The sequence below is a fragment of the Tenrec ecaudatus genome, chromosome 1 (genome assembly GCF_050624435.1).
Source record: "Tenrec ecaudatus isolate mTenEca1 chromosome 1, mTenEca1.hap1, whole genome shotgun sequence".
NCBI classification, from domain to species: domain Eukaryota; kingdom Metazoa; phylum Chordata; class Mammalia; order Afrosoricida; family Tenrecidae; genus Tenrec; species Tenrec ecaudatus.
This window is the reverse complement of record NC_134530.1, coordinates 82,748,654-82,771,953: the sequence shown is the minus strand read 5'-3', so window position 1 is coordinate 82,771,953 and position 23,300 is coordinate 82,748,654. Positions and strand designations below refer to the sequence as shown.

The following is a 23,300-nucleotide window of genomic DNA, read 5'->3' as shown; positions in this document are numbered from 1 at the left end:
GCCACTCTCCCCTCACCACCAATTTGGATCCCATGTTGTTCCCTTATCCCTGGGTTAGTTAACACCACTTCCTTATCCCCCACCCCTATGTCATCTTCTGTTATTCTTTTAAGAGGCCTGGGGCCTCCCTCATGTTTGCCTGGAATTAGAGAAACCCAAATTCTCCAGGAAATGGATTCCCTCCCACCTCCTCATCCTCATGTCCTGGGAGCACACCTTAAAACACGAAAGAAGAAGATAGTTACATGGATGAATCATGCATTTGCTCACCTCCAGATTTTGAGTATGTTGTTCCTTCTGTTTCCTTTTGTCTCTATTCTCAGCTAAGATCTCTCTGACATCAGCAATGGTATCCCTCGTTCCTCGTCCTCTTCTGATTCTAGTTTGACTCTCTGGCAGTTCCCTGTGGACATAGTGCTTCAACCAGTGTTAAATATCTTCAGCAAAGTTGGACTTGTGAGCATTAGTGGCGATATTGTTCAACAGTATCCACATGCTCTCGAATCACTCTTCTTTGGAACGGAGGCTGGGAGTCTGGAATGCAGGTGTAGACGCCTCCAGGAGTGCTTGCCTCTTCCTACCTGCCAGCCCTTGGCTGGCGGACACCTCACTCTAATCTCTGTCTCCTTAATTACATGACATTCGTTCTCCTTGGTTGTGCTAAATTGCTAGGGCTGTACACACACACACACACACACACACACACACACACACAAAGTTTTATCACAGTAGCTTGATGCTGCCATCCCTCTGGGCTCAGGAGAATGGAATATGTGGCCACTAGGGGGCAAGATGAGGCTGAATTTACTGGTGACTTAACAGGGCCCGGACCCCTGGTAACTTAGTTGGCATGCTGTAGGTTGCTAACTATAAGGTTGGTAGTTTGAAATCACCAGCACTTCCATGGGAGAAGAATGTAACTTTCTACTCCTGTAAATAGTTACAGTTTCAGAAAATTACAGGGGCGGTTCTACCCTGTCCTATAGGACCTCTATGAGTCACCACCGACTTGGTGGCAGTGATTTGATTGTGACTAGCAGAGAAGCCTGGAATCCTAGGACCTTGGGAGGGAACGTTGCCAAATGGTACATGTTCTAGGCAGATGGAATGGCATACACAATGCCGGATTCCTCCATGTAACTGCCTTTAGCGTTTTCAGGTTTTTTACACGTAAAAATGATGAGCAGGTGGAAGGGAACCCATTTCCTGGGAAATCTGGTTTCTCTAATTGCAGGCAGGCATTTAGGTCTCTTAAAATCCAGCTTTCTGCTTGTTTATGAATGATTAACGCCCATAATCAATTATGTCAAAGTGCAGGTCCACTGCGTCCTGGGGAGGGCAGCGGGATGGAGCCAGGTGCTTGGGCTAATGACACCTGAATTGCAAACAGGAGCGTCTGACAGCAGAATTTGCGCACTGTGTTTGGGGCACAATTAATGTGGGCGAAAACCATCTGCTGTGGATTTTCTCTCCATCTGAAGTTGCCTTCCCCACCCTTGGCCCAGCTCCTCTGGCAGACATGGCAGAGCTTTCCAGAATCCCCAAACGTGGGTCAGGACAGGAATGCTTCATGTGTTCAAACCCCTGACAGTCTTATGGGGGTTGATGAATGGCTGTACCTGTGTCCCAGATGTGGAAACAAAGGCACACGCAGAGTACTGTTATGCGTTGTTGAGCCATCTCTGACGCACAGTGACCTGGTCCGCAACAGAATGAAATGCTGCCTGGCCCTCTGCCGTCATCACGATGGCTGATTAAGTTGAGTCCATTGTTGTGGCTATAAGGTTGTGTTTCTAGTCTGGGGGGGGTCTATCCCCCAGCATCATATTAAACAATATTCTACTCTGCTCCGTAAGGTATTCATTGACTAATGCTCATAAAGAGATTGTCAGGTGTCTGTCTTAAGTCCGGAGGCTCCAGGGAGCCTTATCCACTTGGGGTGACCCTGCTGGTACTTACAAGAGCAGTGGCACAGCAGCACGTACAGTCCAGTGACAGGGAAGGGCGCTTACACAGCTTGCTTAGGGATCTCAGAGGCAGCCTCCGCTCCTCCTACTGTCCACCTTCCAGTTGTCCACTGCCTGGCCCCTCTCAGGCTGCTCCGCGACACCTCCAATGCCACCAGCACCGGGATGGCCATCCACCTTGTTGATGCATTGTTTCCTGGGCTGCAGAATGGTTCTGGAAAAGTCAGGAAGGAGAGTATTGAACTTCAATTTGTTGATTCCAGACTGTTAGGGATGGTCTTCAGGAGGTAAGTTTGAAAGCCTCTACCATTTGCATATTGGAGCTTGCACCAGCTTCTTTCCTGTCATACTCCTGGGACCCCCAGGCAGGAAGGGACCAGCCACCATCAGAAATCAGGGCTGACACTACTTCTCCAAGCTGGAAATGGTAACACAAAAGTGCCCATCTCCCCACTAGGACACGAAATCATTTCTAGGCATAGTGAGGTGAATATTTGCTTTAGAAACAAACAAACAAACAAACAAACAAACAAACTGAGGTAGTTAGTTTATTGTGACAACCTGGCCGATAAGCACATGTGGAGTTAATTGAAGGGCAGAGGGATAAATGGCTTGGTGAACCTCACCTTTCTAGTTCTCAAGTCTCTTGCTTTCTGATGGTCAGACCAGGGTGCAGCTGCCTTAGTCGGTTCCCTGCTTCAGCTGGCAAGGCTCACTGCAAGACATCCCTGAGGAGAAGCCACATGGACCTACCCCGATGCAGCCCTTGGTGCTGGAGCAGCCGTGTGGAGACCCCTGCCAATGCTGAGATGCTTACACTTTCATTGATTCAACTTTCCTCCTGCAGCCAGCCTCATTGAATGCATTTTGTGAGATGGAGGAGGACTTTGTGGATTGGTGTCGGACATATGGGCTAATGTTGGACTTGTGGGTTTGGGCAGCACTGAGTTGGGATCTTTTCTTGATGCACACTTACCCTTTATATAAAACTCTTATACATATGAGTTTCTGTGGATTTGATTTCTAATGTACCCAGATGAACATACAAACAAACCAAACTCAGGGCCATTGAGCTGATTCTAACTCGCAGAGACCACAAAGGATGAGTAGAACTGCTCCCGTGGGTTTTCGGGCTGTCACGTGTAGAGGAGGAGAAAGCTGCCCAGTCTGAAGAGGAGGGGCTGGGGTTCAAAACTGCGGATGTTGGGTGTTGGGTAGCAGCCCAGCAGGTAGCCCATTATTCTCCCAGGGAACGTGAACATTTGCTTATGTGGTTTCATCAGTGTGATACTATATCAACTACAGGGTGGACTAATCAGAGCAATGAAAATCAAGTGCTTTCCATTAAAAAAACATTTTTCTTGGCACTTTATCTACATATCATCCAATTCAATAGTTTGACCAATGAAGTGCTTTTCTAGGACCCAAGAAGACAAGCTTGACTCACCATGAAGTATACCTGCCATTGCTCTGTTTGACCCTTGACAAAAGACAGGAGAGTCTCATTTGACCTTAAAGGTGGCAGAGGTGATAGATAGGTTGAGGGTTAAGGCATTTACCAGGCACCTGTCAGGAGCGACAAGTATTTGTGGTCCCTTCAGAAATGAGCAACAATGAGAGGTACAAATTTTAACTCCACTTACAGCAAGGTCTACTCTACTTTCCCTCCCAACAAGGTCAGGGAAGTCGTACGTCTATTTCTCCCTAGTATAATGAACACCCACATAAGTCACAAAACAAAAGCAACACATATTTGGGGGATTGTTATAGTTACAGTTTACATGGCCCCTACGTTTGAAAGATTTCCACATTTAGTATTTCATTGGCCCTCCCAACTCTGAGTTTAGTTCACAGCCCTCTTCATTTTTCCCCTGAGGAGACAACGCAGGGCAGCCAATGGAGATGCCAGCACTCTTCTAGGGAGAGCAGGGGGCTATCGGTGGCTCTGGGATGAACTGGTACATCCTGTGCTTTGATATTCAGTCAGGGCACCTCCTGGACAGCCTTGGATGTTTCTTCCAGACTAAGAAGAAAAGCCTGCCCATCTAATTCTGAGAGTCAGCCCATGAAAATCCATGGATAACAGCGGCCCCATCTGCAACCTATCTTGGGGACGGGGCACGACCCAGCAGCCTGCTGTTCAGGCCTGGCTGGGCGTGGAGAAGCTATTAGTCAGGGCCAGCTGAAAATCACAGGGAGCACAAAGTATGTACCAGACACGGTTGAATCCCCAAACCAAAAATGAAAGCAAACAAACCAACTCACTGCCATCAAGCCATCTCCAACTCTTAGCAACCCCGTAGAACAGAGGAGAACTGCCCCGGGGGTTACCAAGGCTGTCCATCTTCACAGAAGCAGAATGTCTCATCTTTCATCCTTGGAGCAGCTGGTGGGTTCGAACTGGTGGTCTTGAGGTTAGCAGCTCAATGAGTAACCCCCGAGGCTCCCTTCACTGTTGAGTCTTGTATAAACTTAAGCTGAGTTCATCTTTACAACAGTCCCAGGAGATGGATTCCATGACTGTCTCTATGCTTTAGAAACTCGAGGGCAGGGTAATTTGACCCAGGTCATGAAGCTGGTGAATTACCTAGGATTTATTCTACAGAGCCTGGGCTCCAGAGCTCTCTCGACTCTTGCCACCTTAGTCAACATCATAGAGCTAGGAAGAGACAAAAGTAAACCAATCAAGGCCAGCCTGACTCCGTACCCTGTGTTCTGCTTAGTAATACCAGCACGCACGGCTCGGTGCTCAACTCGGTGCCTCTTCTAAGCACTGCACTTCCATGCATTTATTTAATCCTCCTAGTGGTGGTTCCGTGATAGAGTTCTCAGCTCCCATGTGCGAGAGCAGAGTTCAATTCCCCGTCAGTGCACATCAGGTGCAGCTGCCGTCCATCTGACAGTAGAAGCTTGTGTGTTTCTGTGTTGCCTGCTCAGGTTTCAACAGAACTTCCAGACTAGGACTGGGAAGCCGGAGAGCCTCCTTACACAACTCCATGGGAAATCCCATGGAATCCAACTAACTAATCCCCGAGCAAGGATAGAGATGGTTCATTTGGAAAGCCACGAGTTGGCTGTCCTGATGGTGTCTAATAACCACAGCATCACAGCACTGTGCACACAAGGGAGCTGAGGCACAGGAATGAAATCACTGTCGACACTAGGAAGAAGCAGAGGAAGGGATTGCAGCCAGGCAGGCTGGGCCCAGAGCTGGTCCTCTCCAGTCTGCTGCATCCCCCAGTGTGTGATGAGATGAACCAAGCCCGACAAGCTGCAGGTTCCATTGTCCTCATTGGTCTCCAGAGACACAGGAGCCATATCGTCCAGCTGGGCAAAGTCTACGAAGCTTCCAGTCACTGCTGACCTGCTGTTTACTTGGCTGAACTGTTTGCTCAGAAGGGACAGAGTGGACAGTGACACTCACTGGGCAGGCCTTTTGTGGGTGTGGGGCCCACGGCTGGATCTTCTGCCACGTACGGACATGAAGACACCCAGGACATGGCATTCGGGGGTGCTGGTAGAGCTGTTTCTTCTCTGGGTCGCACTGGCTTGTCTCAGTTTGCCTGGCTCCAGGTAAGTGATGGTGGCAAATGGATCCCTGATCAATAATGTGGCAGGGAAGATCTTGCCACCTAATGCTGACCATCTCCTTGCCGTCTGCCTATCGCATGAGGGGCGTCTCTGGAAGCAATTTGCATGCCTCTGATAAAATAATATCAACAGCTCTCTTCAAACAATTGTGGGGCCTAAGTGTTCGAGTCAACGAAAGTTCCTGTAAGAAAGTGACGTGTTTAAACGTATGTTGTCACGCTCAGGAGAATAGGCTATGCGTTCTGCGTTCTGGACAAAGCCGCAGTGCGATTCTTTATGACAAAGGAGGGTTGTGATACATGCAAAATAAAAGCCAATTCACATCAGTTCTTTAATGTAGAAGTGGCACCCCGCCCCTCCATATGAACTCATCAAACTACATCCTTCAGGTTCTCATAAGTTCCCAGCAATTCAATGCTAACTGACTTGTTTCCCTGTATTTGTTTCCTAGGGCCGCTGGAACAAAACCCTACCAACCGGGTAGCTTCACACCACAGGGGCTTTCTGGCAGTGATAGATTGGCTCTTTAGAGGGGCTGTAAGGGAGACACTGGTCCACACCTCTCTTCTGGCTCCAGTGGTTCTCTGCAATCCTTGGCATTCCTTGACTTTGAGCCGTGTAATTCCAAGTCTGCCTCTGTCTTTACACGACTCTCTGTGCACATCTCTCTGTGCCCTCTCCACTCCTTATTGGGACACCTGTCATTGGATTTAGGGCCCACTCAAGCCCACTGTGACCCCTCTTGATAACATCTGGAAAGGCCCTATTTCCAAACAATCACCTATCCACAGGTTAGGACTTGAGCATATATGTTTGGGGAAGCAACCCACTACATTTATCATGCACCGTGTCTCTCATTAGACACAAACCATGCTAACTTTGCACTCCAAGGAAAGTTGCACCAGGGACTTGGCACTTTGGGGACCCTCTGCATACATAACACACCCCCATGATGAGATGGTGAAGCTCTTGGGTTCCTGGCCCCCCTTGTGAGTGCCCCTGTGGGAAAGAGTATGCTTGTGCCCCGCAGGCATTCAGCCCTTGAGAGCTATCTGAGTACAGCCATCGGAATGCAAGAAGGAGCCATAGGACAGTCCCTCTGATCTCAGCTCTGGTGAGAACTCAGGCCATGGGACACTACTCCTGGGATCAGACTGTGAGGATGCACTACCCACTGGGTATTTGATGGTTCATCACTATCACAATTCTCCATAACCATAATCATAACCATAACCATGATTTGACCTTAGGAATAACCAAGTTCCTTGGACCTTCCTTGGGTGCTGCATGCACACAGAGAAACCTTCGGAGTCCAAGGGAATGTCTTTAGAATTGAGAGGTTAAGGGAGCCAAAGCCTTCGCACCTGCAACACCATCCCTCCTCGGACGGCCCCTTCCAAAGGCTATGGAGATGAGGAAGATCCACAGGGCACGCATTTTCAATAAGAACGCCAACGGGTGGGCATAGCCCTGGTGTATGTTGCAGGAGATGGTATGCGAAGAGGGGGGAGACAAAAGAGGGAGGAGTCAGTTTTACTAGGGGTGGAGTATAGAGAGGGAGTTAGAAAGACCATGCTTGCCCAGATGTTTAGCGAGTGACCACAGTGGTAAAGTGTGTTCCAGGCAGAGATCCGCACTGGCAAAGACATGGAAGTGTGAGAGAGCCAGCCTTATTGGTACAGCTTCAAGGGCACATGACTCAGCCTTGAGCACAGGTGTCGGGGGTTGGCACTACGCATGATGGAATCAAGTCCTAGGAATGGTTGGGGTCACTGGCGTGCCAGCTAGAATTTCGGGGTGGCACAAAGCGTTAATGTAAGCACAAAGTTAGTGGTTGTGGAGTCCACCCCGAGGCTCCTGTGAAGAAAGGTTTGGCAATCTACTTCCACGAAACAGCCCCGGGAAGCCCTTTGGGGTGCAGTTACACTCTGGCCCACAGGGGCCAGGACAGCAGATGGTGCCTGGTGTACCAGCTAAAGACCTTCATCTGATCCGGTAGGCCACGGGGACCTATTGGAAGGTTTTGAGCAAAAGAACAACATAGTCAGACTTACGTATTCAGAAGTTCACTCTGTGCTTGGAAGTGGCAGTGTGAATGGATGCATAGAATGCAGGTTGGGAACTGCAGTGACGTGGTGAGGACATGGCATCCGTTCTTCTCACCGTGGAGATGAGCAAGCAGAGGCTTGAAAGTGGAAGAGCTTAATGCCTGTTTCCTAACACCCGCGATTCAAACCCTCACCTGAATCCAGGCTTCGCGTTCTAGGCTCTATGCATGATGCACGTGACTGCATTTGAATTCCATACCCAAGCTGGAAGGATTGCTTCTGACCCTGAACAGGTACCGCCGCCTTGGTATCAACGAAGGGAGATGGCATTTTTGGTACCTGTTGTAATGAAGTCAGATGGCAGCCGAGGTGGACTGATAAGAGCTATGGGGACTGAGGACCACTCTGAGCGAGGCCTGATGACAGATCCACTCGAATCCTCACGGCGCCAGTGAATGACATTGTTTCTAGACTTACAAAGAGGGAAACTGAGGCTTGGAGAGAGGCTGTCCTATGGAAACTCAAGCCATGGGCAAAATGTGGATTTAAAATACGAACTATTCAGGTATTCCAAAGAGTCACAGGACGGGATGCAAACGCTTTTCTTTTTCTGGTTTCAGACCCCACCCCACCCCCATCATTCTCCTTTCTTCTCTTTCCTCTCCCCCATCCATCACCCCATATCCACCAGCCTTGTGTATCTGACTTGCTGGGCCCCCATGTCAGTGCTCTATCCATGGGCCACACATTTGCTGCCTTGAGATGTTGCTTTAAATTTCATGTCCACAACAGCAAATGACAGAGAGAAGAGAAATTGAAAACCTGCCACCCAGAAACTGCCCCTTCTAGCAAAGAGGAAGGATGCAGTTTGTAAAGGGGATGCAGCTGCCTAACAAATTGTGTGTGACAAGAAAGTTGTTGCGTCAGGGCATTTCTACAGAGAGCCAAAATATCTTAACACACCCCATCTATATAAGCTGAAGGCTTGCAATTTACTGCCGACCTAATCCTGCCTCACTCGATGGATCCATCTTTATTTTGATCCGAGGAGCCTATTAGAAAGAGCAGGGCCTGGGGGCGCCCTGCAATGCATCCTGGTGCTGGCCACAGCAGTGCCTGCCCCATGGGGACAGGTGCACCTTGGTCAGTCCTGAGGCAGAAAGAGCTTGCGTCCCAAGGACTGACTGAGGGATGATTAGTGTGGCACTGTTTTTAAACACCTAATATTGGAAGCCATGACTGTCTTTCGACAAGAAATAGAGTGCATTAAATGTCATGCATTTCCTAGGATGGCACATTCAGATAAAAGGAGCACACTGGTTCGTTTCGTACTTCTGCAGAGGTGGGAATCAGAAACAATAGCAAGTTGCAAAATGATGTATACGGTGGGAGCAAAGGGCACACCAAGCAAGCAATGTGTCCATATGAACACATGTCAAAGAATCTTCAAAGAGACAGGAAGGCTGCATGCCAAATTCTGGTGGATCGCTTCCCTCTGAAGAGGTGAGGAGGGAAAGGGAACTCGGGCAGGTGCAAAACGAAGACGTCAAAGGTGTAGGGACTTAGTGTTTCACGACTGAAAAAATGAAGACTGGGGGCAAGTATGTCAAAATGTTAGAAATTACCAACCAACCCGATTGTGAGTATGTGAGTGTTTGCTATTTTATTTCCTATATTTCTACAGACGTGTTTAGGAGCCCAGCAGGTTAAGTGGTTATGCGTTGGGTTGCTATCCAGAAGGTCAGCAGTTCTAAACCACAGTTCACTCCCAGGGAGAAAGACGGGTTTTCTAGTCCCATAAAGACTCGCTGCCTCAGAAACCGACAGCGCAGTTCTACCCTGTCCGATAGGTCACTATGAGTCGGAATAGACTTGGTGGCAGAGAGTTTCGGTTTTGAGTCTTTATAGACATGTGAAGGACCCTTAGTACCACTGTCAGGTAAGGGTTGGATTGTTAACCACAAGGTCCGTTGTTCAAAACCCCCAGCTGTTCCCTGGAAGAAAGGGGAGGCAGGCTGTTACAGTAAATGATTTACAGACTTGGACATCATAGGTAGAGTGGCTATGAGTTGGAATCAACTCAGTGGCAATGGATTTGGTAAGAGTTTTATAGACATGTTTAATTTTTCAAGATGAAAAACTTGCCGGATGTTAAATGAGTCACCAAGTGAGCCCATCAAAATGTCCACCGGATTGGTCTCGATAGAAATCCCTGGGAGTGGGTCATAACCGGACTGAGAGGTCCTGAAGGAGCGGGCTTGTTTTGTTTCGTTTGCATACTCTGCGAAGGAATTAAATATGCAATTAAATACTAGCCTTTCTTTTAGATTTGCATTTTGTTGTCCTAATAAACCACACACATCTCCTCCGATGTAATTTACAAACATACTATTTATTCAGCTGATTACTTCATTATATTGCCCCTCCATAATGAAAATTGGTGCAAAAATGAGAACTCCGGTGGTTATAACTACTTTTCACCAAGTTCCTGCGATAAGTGATCATCTTGCCCATTAACAGGCTTTCAAATCTCAGAGAGGACAATAATTGCGACTCTTAATAGTGTGCGTGCGCATTACTTATTCACTCTGCCTCTGCATGGCCCTGAGATTGGGCAGGCAGTCGCTGAAAACACAATGCAACTGTTTAGTCGCAGAAGTAGGAAGGGGTCTCCCACAGGGCTGTCAAATACACACTTTGGAGAAGCCAAATCGCAGACAGTATTGTTTTGTCCAATCTGGGTGAGTTAGTCGGTAAGAGCACGTGCAACCCGCCCCCCCCCACGCCCCTCCCACCCCCGGTGTGCAGCGTCCTGTCTCATGCAACCATTTCAAAGTCTCCACCTGTGATTTCCAGTAGTGTCTGACCTTTTGTTAAAGATCCAACTTTACTAGGCAATTGATTTTGCTGGTCTCTGGAGTGGTCACAGGGGTGGAATTTCCCTGCAGTTAATACCATCCTCTGTTTTAGGACTTTTGCCGAGCAAGGATGTGCTGTTAATGCCCTTGTCTGCAGTGACATCCTCTGTATTTGAGATGGTGGAAGCCATGTGATGCCTGCCTGAATGACTCAATTGTGGATACAGGGATGAAGCAGGTCTTTCCTAGAAGCATTGGGGGATTGTAGAGTTGATGCCCACCTGCTCTCCTTCCAGGGAGCATGCGACCATAAACAAAGTACAAATGGAACTCAGCTCTGGTTCCGACACCACAGCATGCCAAGAGCATGACAATGGACAGGTCACTCTCTCTTGGTCACAGAGCTGCCTTCCAGCCTTGCTGAGAACTGCATGAAAAGATATGTGGAAGACAAGTATCAGTACAATGTTGACCTGAGCTGAGCACTTACCGAATCTTCATTTTTCTTAGCAAATCTTAGTTTTCCTTCCCTTCTTTCTTGGCTTGAAAATGGAAACAAATTACAAATCTTACAGTGTCTCATATTCCTTCAAAGCAAGTCAAACTCACCGCTATCAAGTCAGTAGGAACAGACAGCAACCCTATAGGGCAGGGTTAGAATTGCCCTTGTGGGTTTCTGAGACTAGCTCTTTATGGGAATAGAAAGCCATGCCTTTCTCTCATGGCTTGGCTAGTGGTTTTGAACTGCTGACTTTGTAATTAGCAGCCCAATGCATAACCGCTACTCTACCAGGGCCCCATATTCTTTTAAAGGGACAGTAAAGTTAAAAATAATCTGACACACATCATATTATAGATGTGGAAACTGGAGGTCTAGATATAGTCGATAACATGCTCTCTCATTCATTGCTTTTAACTCAAGTCTCCCCAGGTGCATCAAGAACCCAATTAAAAAAAAACATGATCTTTCTGACATATATCAGATCTCATGTGACTTGACTAGAAATGGAATGTTGTTTGTTCCTTCACTACCCCATGTTCCCCACCTCCTCCTATCACACTGGAACTGCCATCCACCTCACCTGCTCCTTACTGGAACTCAGCCCTATCCAATTACCCGCGGCATTCTCTCCATTTCCCCTGAGAAGCATCTCCTAAATGTACGGAGCCTAGTCTCCCTTTCTGATCACTGTCCTTTTTCAGGCACGCATCACTCCCTGCTACTGCAGGGGCCTCCTCCCTAAGCCCCCAGCCCCCAGCCTCCACACTCCCTCCAGTGCAGTCACTGGGTGGTGCAAACAATGACGCACTCATGGACTAGCCAAAATCGTATAACTTCAAACTCACCCAGAGATGCCTGAAAAGTCAGGGTTGGCGGTTTTCTCCTGCGAGGTTACAGCCTTGAAAATGCTAGGAAGCAGCCCTGCCCTGTCACATGTTGGGTTTCCATGGTCACATGGCAACTAACAAGAGTCTACAGCAGCAAACCCAAGCAAATCCATGGCCATCCTGTTGATGCAGGTTCGTTGTGACCCTCTGTCGGGTCTCTAAGGCTGTAGATCTCTCCTGAAGAGGGCAGCCGATTCGTTCTCTTAGGAGCCCTGGTGGTTTTGAGCCTCCAACGTTGTGCACCACAGCAATGCATGAAAGAGTTCCAGATTGCTAAACCATATTCCTGAAAACAAATTTACCAACGGGGCTCCACATCACTGCAGGTGACCTCCAAATGTCCACCTCCAACCGCATGCTGGCATGTTTAGAAAACTTGTCTACTTGATAAAACCCTAGAGTGCTACAACCTGAGACATGTCTCTTCTCTTGTTCTAAGACAAACTGCTCCAGAAGGCAGACCTAGTCTCCGATATTTCTCTCCATTCCCTGTAGTGCGATGCCCTAAATGCAGTTTGTTCTTAGCAAACGTTTTCTAGACATGTAATGTCAGAAGAAACTTTAAAATCCACCTGGGTCAAGCCTCTTATTTTCCAGGAGGTAAAACAAAGGCACAGGAGGGGCTAGAGATATAATTGTATCGATCCCATGGGTAGCTCTTGTTATATTCCCTTTGTATCTATGGCACATTAGCGTTTATAAAGTACTCTCACAAACAGTTCTTTATGTAATCTCTGGAATGGCTGGTGAAATGGGCATGATTACCCTCATGATACAGGTGAGGAACGTGAAACTCAGGTTGCTGGTGTTGGTAGGTGCAGTCCAGTTGGCTCTGACTCGGCGTAACACCGTGACCAACAGAATGAAGCCTTGCCCGGTTGGCGCCATCCTCACAATTGTTCCGATGTTGGGGCCACTGCTGCAACCACAGTATCAGCCTGTCTTGTTGACTGCCTTGATCCTTCTGTTGCCCCTCTACTTCCTTCTCTGGGGACTGGGCTCTCCTGATAACATCTCCAAAGTACACGTGATGCAGTCCTGACATCTTCATCTCTAAGGAGCAATCAGACTGTACTTCTTCCAAGACAGATCTGTTTGTTTGTGGTACTTCCAATATTCTTCACCAACACTATAGTTCAAATGCATAGATTTTTTCCTTGGTTTTCATTATTCAATGTCCACCTTTCCAATGCATATGAGGCAACTGAAAATACCATGGCTTGGATAAGGTGTACCTTGGTCCTCAAAGTAACATCTTTGCTTTTCAGCACTTTCAAAAGATCTTCTGTTACAGATTTATCCAGTGCAATGTGCTGCTTCCTTGAACATTGATTGTGGATCCAAACCAAGACAAAAGCCTTGACAACTTTAATCTCCTCTCTTTTTATCATGATGTTAAGTATTTGCCCAGTTGTGGGAATTTTGGTTCTCTTTACACTGAGTTGTAATCCACATGGAAGGCTACAGTCCGTGATCTTCATCAACATGTGTTTCAGCAAGAAATGTTATGTCATTGCATACTGCAAGTTGTTCATAAGACTTCTGCCAATCCTGATACTGCATTCTTCTTCAGATGGCATAGTGATTATGCATAGGGCTGCCAATCCCAAGGTCAGCAGTTCAAAACCACCAGCTGTTCTGAGAGAGAAAAATGAGGATTTCTATTTCCATAGTTACAGTCTAGGAAACCCACAGGGACAGTTCTATCTTGTCTTTTAGGATCTCTATGGGTTGTAATCAACCCAATGGTGATGAGTTTAGTGAAACTCAGAGATTGAAAACCAGAGCAAGATCACTCAACTGCTAGTGGACTGCTTTCTGATTCATGTTCAATTCTCTTTTGACCACAGCTAGCCAGAGTGACAGGAGCTTTCTCAGTGCTCCACGTGTATTTTTGGATAAATTAATCAATATTGAATGAGAAGCTAATAGCCTTAGATAAATGAGCAATATGTTTATATTTAATGGATGCATAGAGGTTAGATGATTCCTTAATTTCTTTCTGATACTTGATTCTCTTCTCTCTCAATTCATTTGCAGAGGTGAAAGATCACATTCACTTGAGTCAAATGCAATCAATGAGAGCCTTGCCAAGAGCAGACAGGCGCGCAATGTGGATGGCACCTTGATGCCCATTGATTGCGAACTGTCCAGCTGGTCCTCCTGGACCACTTGTGATCCCTGCCAGAAGAGAAGGGTAAGTACTCTGGAGCTGCACTCACAGCTTCCAGGAGCTGTGCTCCTCAGCAAGATTGGCTGAAACGTTTATATTGCCAGGGAAGTCCCTTGATAAATGTTGATTTAATCAATGAGTTATTTGCCTTGAGCTTCCTAGTAGCAATTAGATTCTTTCTTTTGGTGAGAACACTTCTGTTTTTCCTTACTGTAGTAGCTTCCTAATTCAACTGCCTGACGCCAACCTTGCTCTTTCAACCCATCTTTCTTGATATAATTCATCTTTCATAAGCCATTTTTAAAAATTCCATCTAGTCTGTCTTTCTCCAGCTTGACCATAGGATAAAACCCAAACTCATGGTATTGAAGGCCCACCATGACCTAGACCTGATTTATATCTCCATTATAGATCTCCTATTCCAGTCAGACTGATTAGTTGCATTACCATAATCATTTCACTTTCTGTGACTCCGTTGGGCATTTATGCCTGCTGCTTCCTTCGGGTGGAATGTTCTTTCCTACATCTTTCATCTGGATACCTCCTGCTCATATTTTGAAAACTTACACAAAGACCTCTTCTGTCAAGAAGCCTTCCTTGACTCCTCCTTAATCCAAATTTCAGTTCAAAAATGTACCTTTTAATAACTTGCAACAACTCCTATTGACCCTGTAATCCTACCATTCATTATCCTATACCCAAAACACTAAGACCAAAACCACTGTCATCAAAGTGATTCTGTCTGACTCTTACTGACCTTTGAGGCAACAGCAGAACTACTCTCTAGGGTTTGTGAGACTGTAAATCTTCACAAGAGCAGAAAGTCTTTGATCTGCAGAGTGGCTGGTGGATTTGAACCATTGATCTTTGGCTGGGAGCCTACTGTGTAATCCACTACATGGTGGCAACCAGGCTGTCTTTATGCTAAATAGTGAACTCTTGAAGGTGTATCAAATTCTGTATTTTCATTTCATAAGTCAATAGTATGTACACCATTAAAATATGTATTTTAAGTTTCATTACATATGAAGGACATCTCTATAAGAAATTATGATCATTGTTTCTCTTTTCATTGGTCTGATAGGTAAACAATGACTCCAGAAACAGCATTAAACAATTAATAGGCCACTGGCTACTTTCTAGTTTTCTATAGATAAAAAAAATAACATGTCTGCAATATTTGCCCTTTAGAATTTTAGCCTAAGTAGACAGACTCAGAATCTCAGCTCTGTGAACAATAGAAGTGTGAGATAAAGGATCATGGTTGTCATTTCTCCAGCTCCTTGAGAAACCAAACCAGTTCTGGAGGAGGATTCTAAAGAGGCTGTGGAAGTAGGCCCAGGACAATTACACAGTTAATTGGATCAATGTAGAGCCAAGCAGGATTATTCAGTTCCCAAAGCAGGCTTTATTGCTGAAATTATCGGTATTGATCCAATTATCTGGATAATTGCTTCATCTGCACCATAAACCAGGAAGACTCAGCATGAATCAGCCAGCCAGTCAGCCAGCCAGCCCACCTCACTCAGAGTTTGCTGTAGATTTCAGCTGGGCATTGTTCTCTGCAAGGTCATGGCTAGAGGTTAGAAAACAACAACTAAAACCTTTGAACTCCCCTTTGGAGATGGGTTTTCTCCATCCCTTGTATATTCCTTAACCCCAGGCTGTCTTCGGAGGAGCTAGCTTACTAGCAGTCTTTGCGTTTTGCAGACCCCATTCCTGTCCTGCCAGGCTCTGCCATGCAGGAAGAAAGACCCTCTGGAAGTCCAAAGGAGCATGGATGAATTGTTATTTGTATTTCTTTCTTGGGCGTCCAAAGCTCTGAGCACAGCTACCACAGCAGTAATAACTCTAGCTGTGTCGTTCGGCAAAAAGGACTCCTGTCCTACTTTGCCTCTTTGGTGCGCCAAAATCTTAACTACAACTAGCATTTGGAAACCGCCCAAATGCGATCACTTCTCTGTTTAAAACTCTTCAGTGACTTCTCGTAGGCAAAGGATAACATGCCAGATTGGACTGGGCAGATGTCTAGAGGGCTCTGCATTGCTGCTACGTGTCCCTTCCGGTCTCGCGGGGCTTCCCCTTGAACTCTTCCCTCAGCCACCAGGAGTCTCTGTTTTCATAAACAAGGTACATGCTCTGTCATCTCGTAGCTTTGGCTCAGTAGTTTCTTTCACACAGTTGCTCTTTGCACCCTCCTTATGCCAGCTCTCCATGTTGACTTGACACTCCTCCTCAGCTTAGGGTTTCAGTTCACACGCCGCTTCTTCCAGAAGCTTTCCTCCGTCTCCTGCGCTGGAAACAGGGATTTCCCTGCGAACTTCCTTCTTTCCCTCCTGACATCATCACACTGTGCTGCGACTGCTGGGTGCCCATCATGACTGCCACCATGTTGACCACCATTTGAAGAAGGCTGCAGGGCATGATTTCAGTAAAAAACGAAACAAAGCTCAAAACATACAAAACACCTATCTATCTTCTCCATTATTGAATGTCCAGCACATCCAATCAATAGTTTTAGAATAAGTGAGAAAAAAGTAGCAATATAGAAATATTGATTACTAGGAAATCATTCATTATAAAAAAGAAAAATAAGTGTATGAAATTGAGTGCCTGCTATGTAATCCAATGATATATTGGGTTCTTTATACCTATCTGATTTAATCGCCATAATCAAACATTTATACATTTCCTTCTCTCCATTTCACAGATGAGTAAATTGAGATTTAACAGGTTAATTAGCTCGCCTAATCTCACATTATGGAGACCTGGTGGTGTCACGACTTGTGCAGTAGGTCCTAACCGCAAGGTCGGCACTTCAAAATAAGCAGCACACAGATTTTTAGTCCCAGAAACCCACAGGGAGAGCACTACTATAGGGGCACTAGGAGCCGGCTTCACCTTGACAGCAGCGAGTTTGTTCGGGGGGAGGGGGGGAGTGTCATAGTCAATGTTGGCCCCAAAGCACATGTTTTTCATTTCTAATATATTGATTGCTTTAAGGACTAACAGAGAATATTTAAATCAACCCCTTGAACTGGTTACAGGTATGCGCCTACCAACTCTTAGTTCTACACTCTCTGGTTTTATCATGTTGAGCAAATCATTTCTGGTTGTTATTTCTAGAGTGAGGTCAAAGACAGGCCTCTGCCCTCAGAGAGGTTACAGTCTAGTTTTAAAGGTAAACAGTCCATCAGAAAGCACATTGTTAAATGCATGAGATAAGGGAAACATTAAGAGGGGGGTGGAGTAGAAATCAGACAATATAATACTCTTCCTGAAACAGAAATCCAAGTTTAGGGATCCATGTGAATAGAGTACCCTCAACTCTAATGGTCCCTGTGGTTCTATTGGACCCACTTGGATAATCCAGGAAATTACGCCATCTCAAAACCCCTAAAGTAATCACATCTGCAAAGCCCATTTTACTACGTAAAATAAATATTCACAGGTTCTGGGATTAGCCAATGAGCCAATTAATGAGTAGAGGTAACAAGTGGGTATTGAGTGCTTTGTTCTGCAACTATAATAGAGTCTTTCTGCATGGCTCCCTTCTGCTACAGTACAGGCACACCTACTTGCTCCGGCCATCTCAGTTCTACGGAGAACCCTGTGACTTTTCTGACAAGGAAGCAGAAGACTGCGTTGCCAGCAGCCCATGCCGAAGTAAAGTGCGATGTGAAGGCTTCGTGTGTGCGCAGACAGGTATAGCTGGATGAAAGACTGGGATGGGAAACGTCAATAGCAGAGGGAGAGGAGCTGATTCATGCCTAAGGCTCCAGGTTTGGGTCCGGAGGTAGATTAGGAGGCTCTCTTGTTCTCAAGTTTCTGACCTCTTTTTACACAAATTGTTCCATGAAAAGGAAATCCACACATTAGTTGTTTCTGCATTTTGATTCTGTCAACAGAAAATTGGATTTAGTAATGTTGATATCTTACAAATCGGTTGTATGCAACAAATGACACAATGACTATAACAGCTCTTCACTGGTGTCATTATTTTCCCCATTTTACAAATTAAGAAATTGTCATTTGTTGCAATTAAAAATTTTTTTATTGGGGGCTCTTACAGCTCTTATAACAATCCATATATCAATTGTATCAAGCGCATTTATACATATGTTGTCATCATCATTTAAAAAACATTTTCTTGCTACTTGAGCCCTTGATATCAGCTCCTCTTCTTTCCCCTCCCTCCTCCACCATCCCACCCTCATGAACCCTTGATAATTTATAAATTATATCCGTCTTCATATTTTACACAATCTGCTGTCTTCCTTCACCCGTCTCTGTTGTTCATCCCCCTGGTGGGGGGAAGTGTATGTTGATGATTGTGTTTGGCCCCCCTTTCTCTCCCTTCTCCCCCATCTTCCCCATACCTTCATTATTGGTCCTGAGGGGTTTACCTGTCCTGAATTCTCTGTGTTGACAGCTCTTATCTGTACCAGTGTACATGCTTTGGTCTAGCCAGATTTGTAAGATAAAACTGGGTTATGATAATGGGGAGGGGGTTTAAAGAAATAGAGGAATGTTGTGTATTTTGTCGGTGCTATACTGTACCCTGGCTGGCTCATCTATTCCTTGTGACCTTTCTGTGAGGGGACATTCAATTGTCTGCCAATGGGGTTTGGGTCTCCATTCTGACCCCCCTCGTTAAAATTGAAATGGTTGTTTGTTTTGGGTCTTCTAATGCCTGATCTCTGATCCCGTGGACACCTTGTGATCACACAGGCTAGTGTACTTTTGCCATGTGGGCTTTATTGCTTCCCTACTAGATGGCTACTTTCTTAACTTCAAGCCTTTAAGACCCCAGACTCTATACCTTTTGATAGCCAGGAACCATCAGCTTTCTTCACCACATTTGCTTATGCACCCATTTTGTCTTCAGCGATCGTGTCGGGAAAGTGAGCATCACAGAATTCCAGGTTATTAGAACAAAGTGTTCTTGCATTGAGGGAGGACTTGAGTAGAGGGCAATGTCGGTCTCCAACTTAACACTTAACCTATAAATATATTTACATTTACCTATATCCCTTGGTTATATATTAATATTTTAATATATACATGTACATTGTAGCAATTATTTTGTCCAAGATTATATATCATATACGTAGTAAAACTGGACTTAGAAATTTGAGAATTCAAATTTAGTTCATTGATAGTAAAGAAGCTCAAATTAGAAATGCTAGACCCAGAAATCCTGATTCAGGTCTTATTTCATCTTTGTGACCTAGGGGACGTCGCTTAACTTTCCTGCATTTAAGCTTCCTCAGAAGAAAGTTGGGTGATGCTATGAGCTTACATTTGGAAAAGGGAATGAGGTGGCAAAAATGAGTGGAAGCTCTCATATACCCTCTCAGCATGTAAACTACGAGCCCCGGGTCAAAGCCAGCGCAGACCGGGTCTCAGAGCTCTGCACGGCAGCTGTGGGGTTCGAGAGGTGCTGTGGTTGCAGTAGCAGGGAGAGGAAGAGCAGGGACAACATAGGGACAGGCATTTTGGTAGAGAGCTGGGTAATGCCTTAAACAGGGGCTACAGGGAGGGAACTGCTCTGAGAGGGCGGAAGCAGAATGCTATAAGGCAGCAAAGACTGGGCCTGGAGTCCCTGGGTTGTGCAAGTGGAAGGAGCAAAGGAGGGCCATGATGCTCTACGAGAGCGCCGTGGAACCTTCATGAGGCCTGAGACAGATAGGCACTGGGACCAGGAGGAGTCAAAGGCAGCAGGGGTTGGGGAGTGCTTCACATGCACAGACAATAAGAGGGAACTGGCTGGGTTCTTGCCCATGGCAGGGCATTATAGGAGAGCCTGTTCAGTGGTATAGATGGCGAAAAGACATAGAGTCACCCACCAATACCACAGGAGAGTTGCGCCCCAATGCTGCTTGTGCCAATGTCTGAAACCTGCTATTTACTTCCTCCATCCCGCAGTGCATGCTAATTGAATTCCACAGAGCAAGCTCCAGAACTCCCGAAGGAGAAACAACAGAACAACCACCACCACAAAAACACCTAAGGAAAGAGTGTCTTGCAGTGGTTGTCAGAGGGTAACAGGCCCCCTGATGCTGAGTTAGTCTCATGGGTCAGAGTGTGGCTTCTCGGTGGGATTTCCATGGCTGTGAGCCTTTGCAAGGGCAGGTGGCTGTATCTTTCTTATGTGCAGCAGTTGATGAGTGTACACCCCGCTTCTTGGTGGGCTGCTGGGTACTTGGTGGTGGTGTCACCAGGATACCCAATCAGAAATATTTCACACAGGAACCAGAATATGAAATTTAAAGTAAATAAAAAACCCAAACCAAATGGCCCAGGTTTGACAAAAAGTAGTAAAATTCAAAATCACACGAGAAGTTGCCATCAAAAGCAAACATGACAAGAGGAAATCTCTCCTATGGGGACCAGAGTAATAGAACAATCTAAATGTTCAGATTATGATGCTATCTATATTTAAAGAAAGTAAAAACGTTCAAAAACAAACTAGGGAAGATCAGGAAACAAATGGAGAAACAAAATGAGACTCAGTAAGGAAACTGAAAAGTAAATCAAATTTGAAACAAAAAAGAAAGAGAATTTCTGAGCTGAAGACTAAAGGCAGTTAATTAAAAAATAAAAAGTAAGAGTACCACTCATCAATAGAGTTGAATAGACAGATGACAGAATAAATGAACTAGAAGTCCAAATAATGGAATTTACCAATTCTCCAGAGAAACAGGAGAAAAGAACAAACCCAGGTGCTACTATGTGATTAAATTTAAAAGCTTTACATTAGAATTACTTGAATTCCAGAGCACAACAATAAAGGGAGAAAATTTTTTCCAAGAAATAATTATAGAGAATTTCCCAGACTTGAACAGAGAACCCAGGAAGCTACTTGAACCCCAGTTAGAGTAAAATTCTTGAATAGAAAAGACAAGGGGGACACAAAAAAAGAAAAGACAAGGAGAGAATTCCGAAAGTAACGAGACAAATGCAACATAATCAGTGCATTTCATGCAAAAAAATTAGTGTGGCTATCTCAGAAGTTCTAGAGGCCAGAAGACAATAGAGAAATATATACAACAGTTAATGAAAACAACCACCAACACAAAATTCTTTACCCAGAAAATTGGTCAAAACACTGGGGAAACCAAGATATTCCCAAGCAAAGAGAAGCTCTGGAAATTTGAATTACCACGCCAAGTGAAAGGAGAAACAGACAAAGTCTCCTTATAATAGTAGGGAACTTCAACACATCACTTTTAATTATAGAGGGAACATCTAAAAAGAAGACCACTGAAAATTTAAATAAAACCTTAAACCAATTGGACCTAGTAGTCACACTGTGAACAGTCCATGCAGCATCAGAACCATATAGCCTCTCCTCTAGCACACACGAACCTTTTCCAGATGGACCATACGCTAAGACACAAGTTTCAACACATTTAAAAAGACTAAAATCATAGAAGGATGTTGTCTGACTATGATGGTCTGAAATTATATACCAACAGGAAAAACAAGGAAAAATACACGCAAAAGCTAAATAATAAATACATTGGATCATAACAGAAACCAAACATGAAATTTAAATTTTCCTTATATCAAATGAAAACACAACGTATCAAACCACTCACTGGAAAACAGTAAAAGCAGTATGCAAAAGAGAAATTCATAGCAATGAATGCCTACATTTAAAAAGAAGAAAGATCCTAAATCATTAACTTCACCTAATAATTTGAAAAAATAGAAAAGAGAGAGCAAAAGAAGCTAAAAACTACCAGTAAAAGGAAATAATAAAGATCATGGAAAACGTAAAGGAAATAGGGAAGTGACAGAAAACATCAACGAAATCGGAAGTTGGTTCTTTGAAAGGATCAATAAAATCGACAGACCATTGGTGAAGTTCACAAGAGAAGGAGACAACAGAAAAAAGGGAAAAAAACAAAAACACCAAAAAAACCACAAAAGGAAAATAACAAAATTAGGAAATTATATTGTTGACATTCCAACCGTCAATGAAGAGAGGACCACAGCAGATTATTATAAAACACTTCACACTGACAATGCGACAACCTAGACAAAATGGACAAACTCCTAGCAAACTGCCTTCTGCTCAAACTTACACCAGCAAAGGTGGACATTTTTTAAAGGCCCAAAGGAGGCTCATTATAAAATAAGAAGTTTAAGATATCTTTTTTAAAGCCCAGAATCAGGTGGTTCTCTCAAAAAAATAAAAGAGAAACTAACACTACCAAGCTAGTTGAATAAAGGGTAACCTAGAAAGAAACCTAAGTCAGACAAAGCCACTACAGACAAAAAAGAAAATTATAGATCAATATCCCTTGCAAACATAGATACAAAAGTTCTCAAAAAATTCTAGCCAAATACTTCAGCAACATATTAAAAAAATCACATGACATAATTAAGTGGATTTCATACCAGGATTATATGGTAGTTCAACCTTAGAAACTCAATGCCATCTACCACATGAAGCAAAGGAGAAGAAGCATGATTATTTCAATTCAGGTAGAAAAGGCATTCAATAGAATTCAACATTGTTTCCTGATTTAAAAAAGCTCAATAAAATAGGAATGGAAAGAAATGTTGTCAATATAATTATGGACAGATAAGCAAAATCAAGAACCAACATTATACTCAACAGAGAAAAGCCAAGAGTGTTTCTTTGAGACGAGAAAAGATACAGGGATGGCCATGATCACCATCCTTGTTCGATGTGTGTTGGAAGTTTTTGCTAGAGCAATAAGACAAGAAAGAGAAACAAAAGGTGTGCAAATCAGAACAAAAGACATAAAATTATCTCTATGTTTAGATGACAGAAGGGCCCTAAAGAGCCCACAAGAATACTGCTGGAACTAGCAGGAGAATTCAGCAGTGTGCAGGATCCGAGGTCAGCACACACCATCAGGTGGATTTCTCCATATTAACAAAGACTATTCTGAACAAGAAAACAATAGCTCCCAAATCAATAAAATATCTAGTAATTAACCTAACTAGGGGTATAAAAGACTTACACAATGACCATTATAAACTACTCCTGTAAGAGAGGAAAAGAGGCCCATCAAAGTGGAAATCCCCTCTGTGTTCATGGATTGTGACATTTAATATAGTGAAATGGTTCCTTGTACCCAATGTGATCTACATGTACAATGCAATCCCGATCAAAACCCTCGCAATATTCTTGACTGAAATGGAAGAACGAATGACCAAATTTACATGTAAAGGAATGAGAAACCATATAGCTAAAGTTCTATTGAAGAAAGAAAAAAACAGGGGATTTCATACT

The 23,300-nt window shown here is 44.6% G+C and overlaps 1 protein-coding gene across 1 annotated transcript in view; it reads left to right on the top strand.

Moving 5' to 3' along the window:
* Positions 1-5,448: 5,448 nt before the first annotated feature.
* Positions 5,449-23,300, top strand: part of C8B (complement C8 beta chain) — a 59,229-nt gene continuing 41,377 nt past the window's right edge. Inside the window, exons 1-3 of the mRNA XM_075539911.1 lie at positions 5,449-5,540; positions 13,894-14,050; positions 17,590-17,731. Coding sequence (XP_075396026.1) covers positions 5,449-5,540; positions 13,894-14,050; positions 17,590-17,731 — 391 coding nt within the window. The remainder of the gene's footprint in view (positions 5,541-13,893; positions 14,051-17,589; positions 17,732-23,300) is intronic.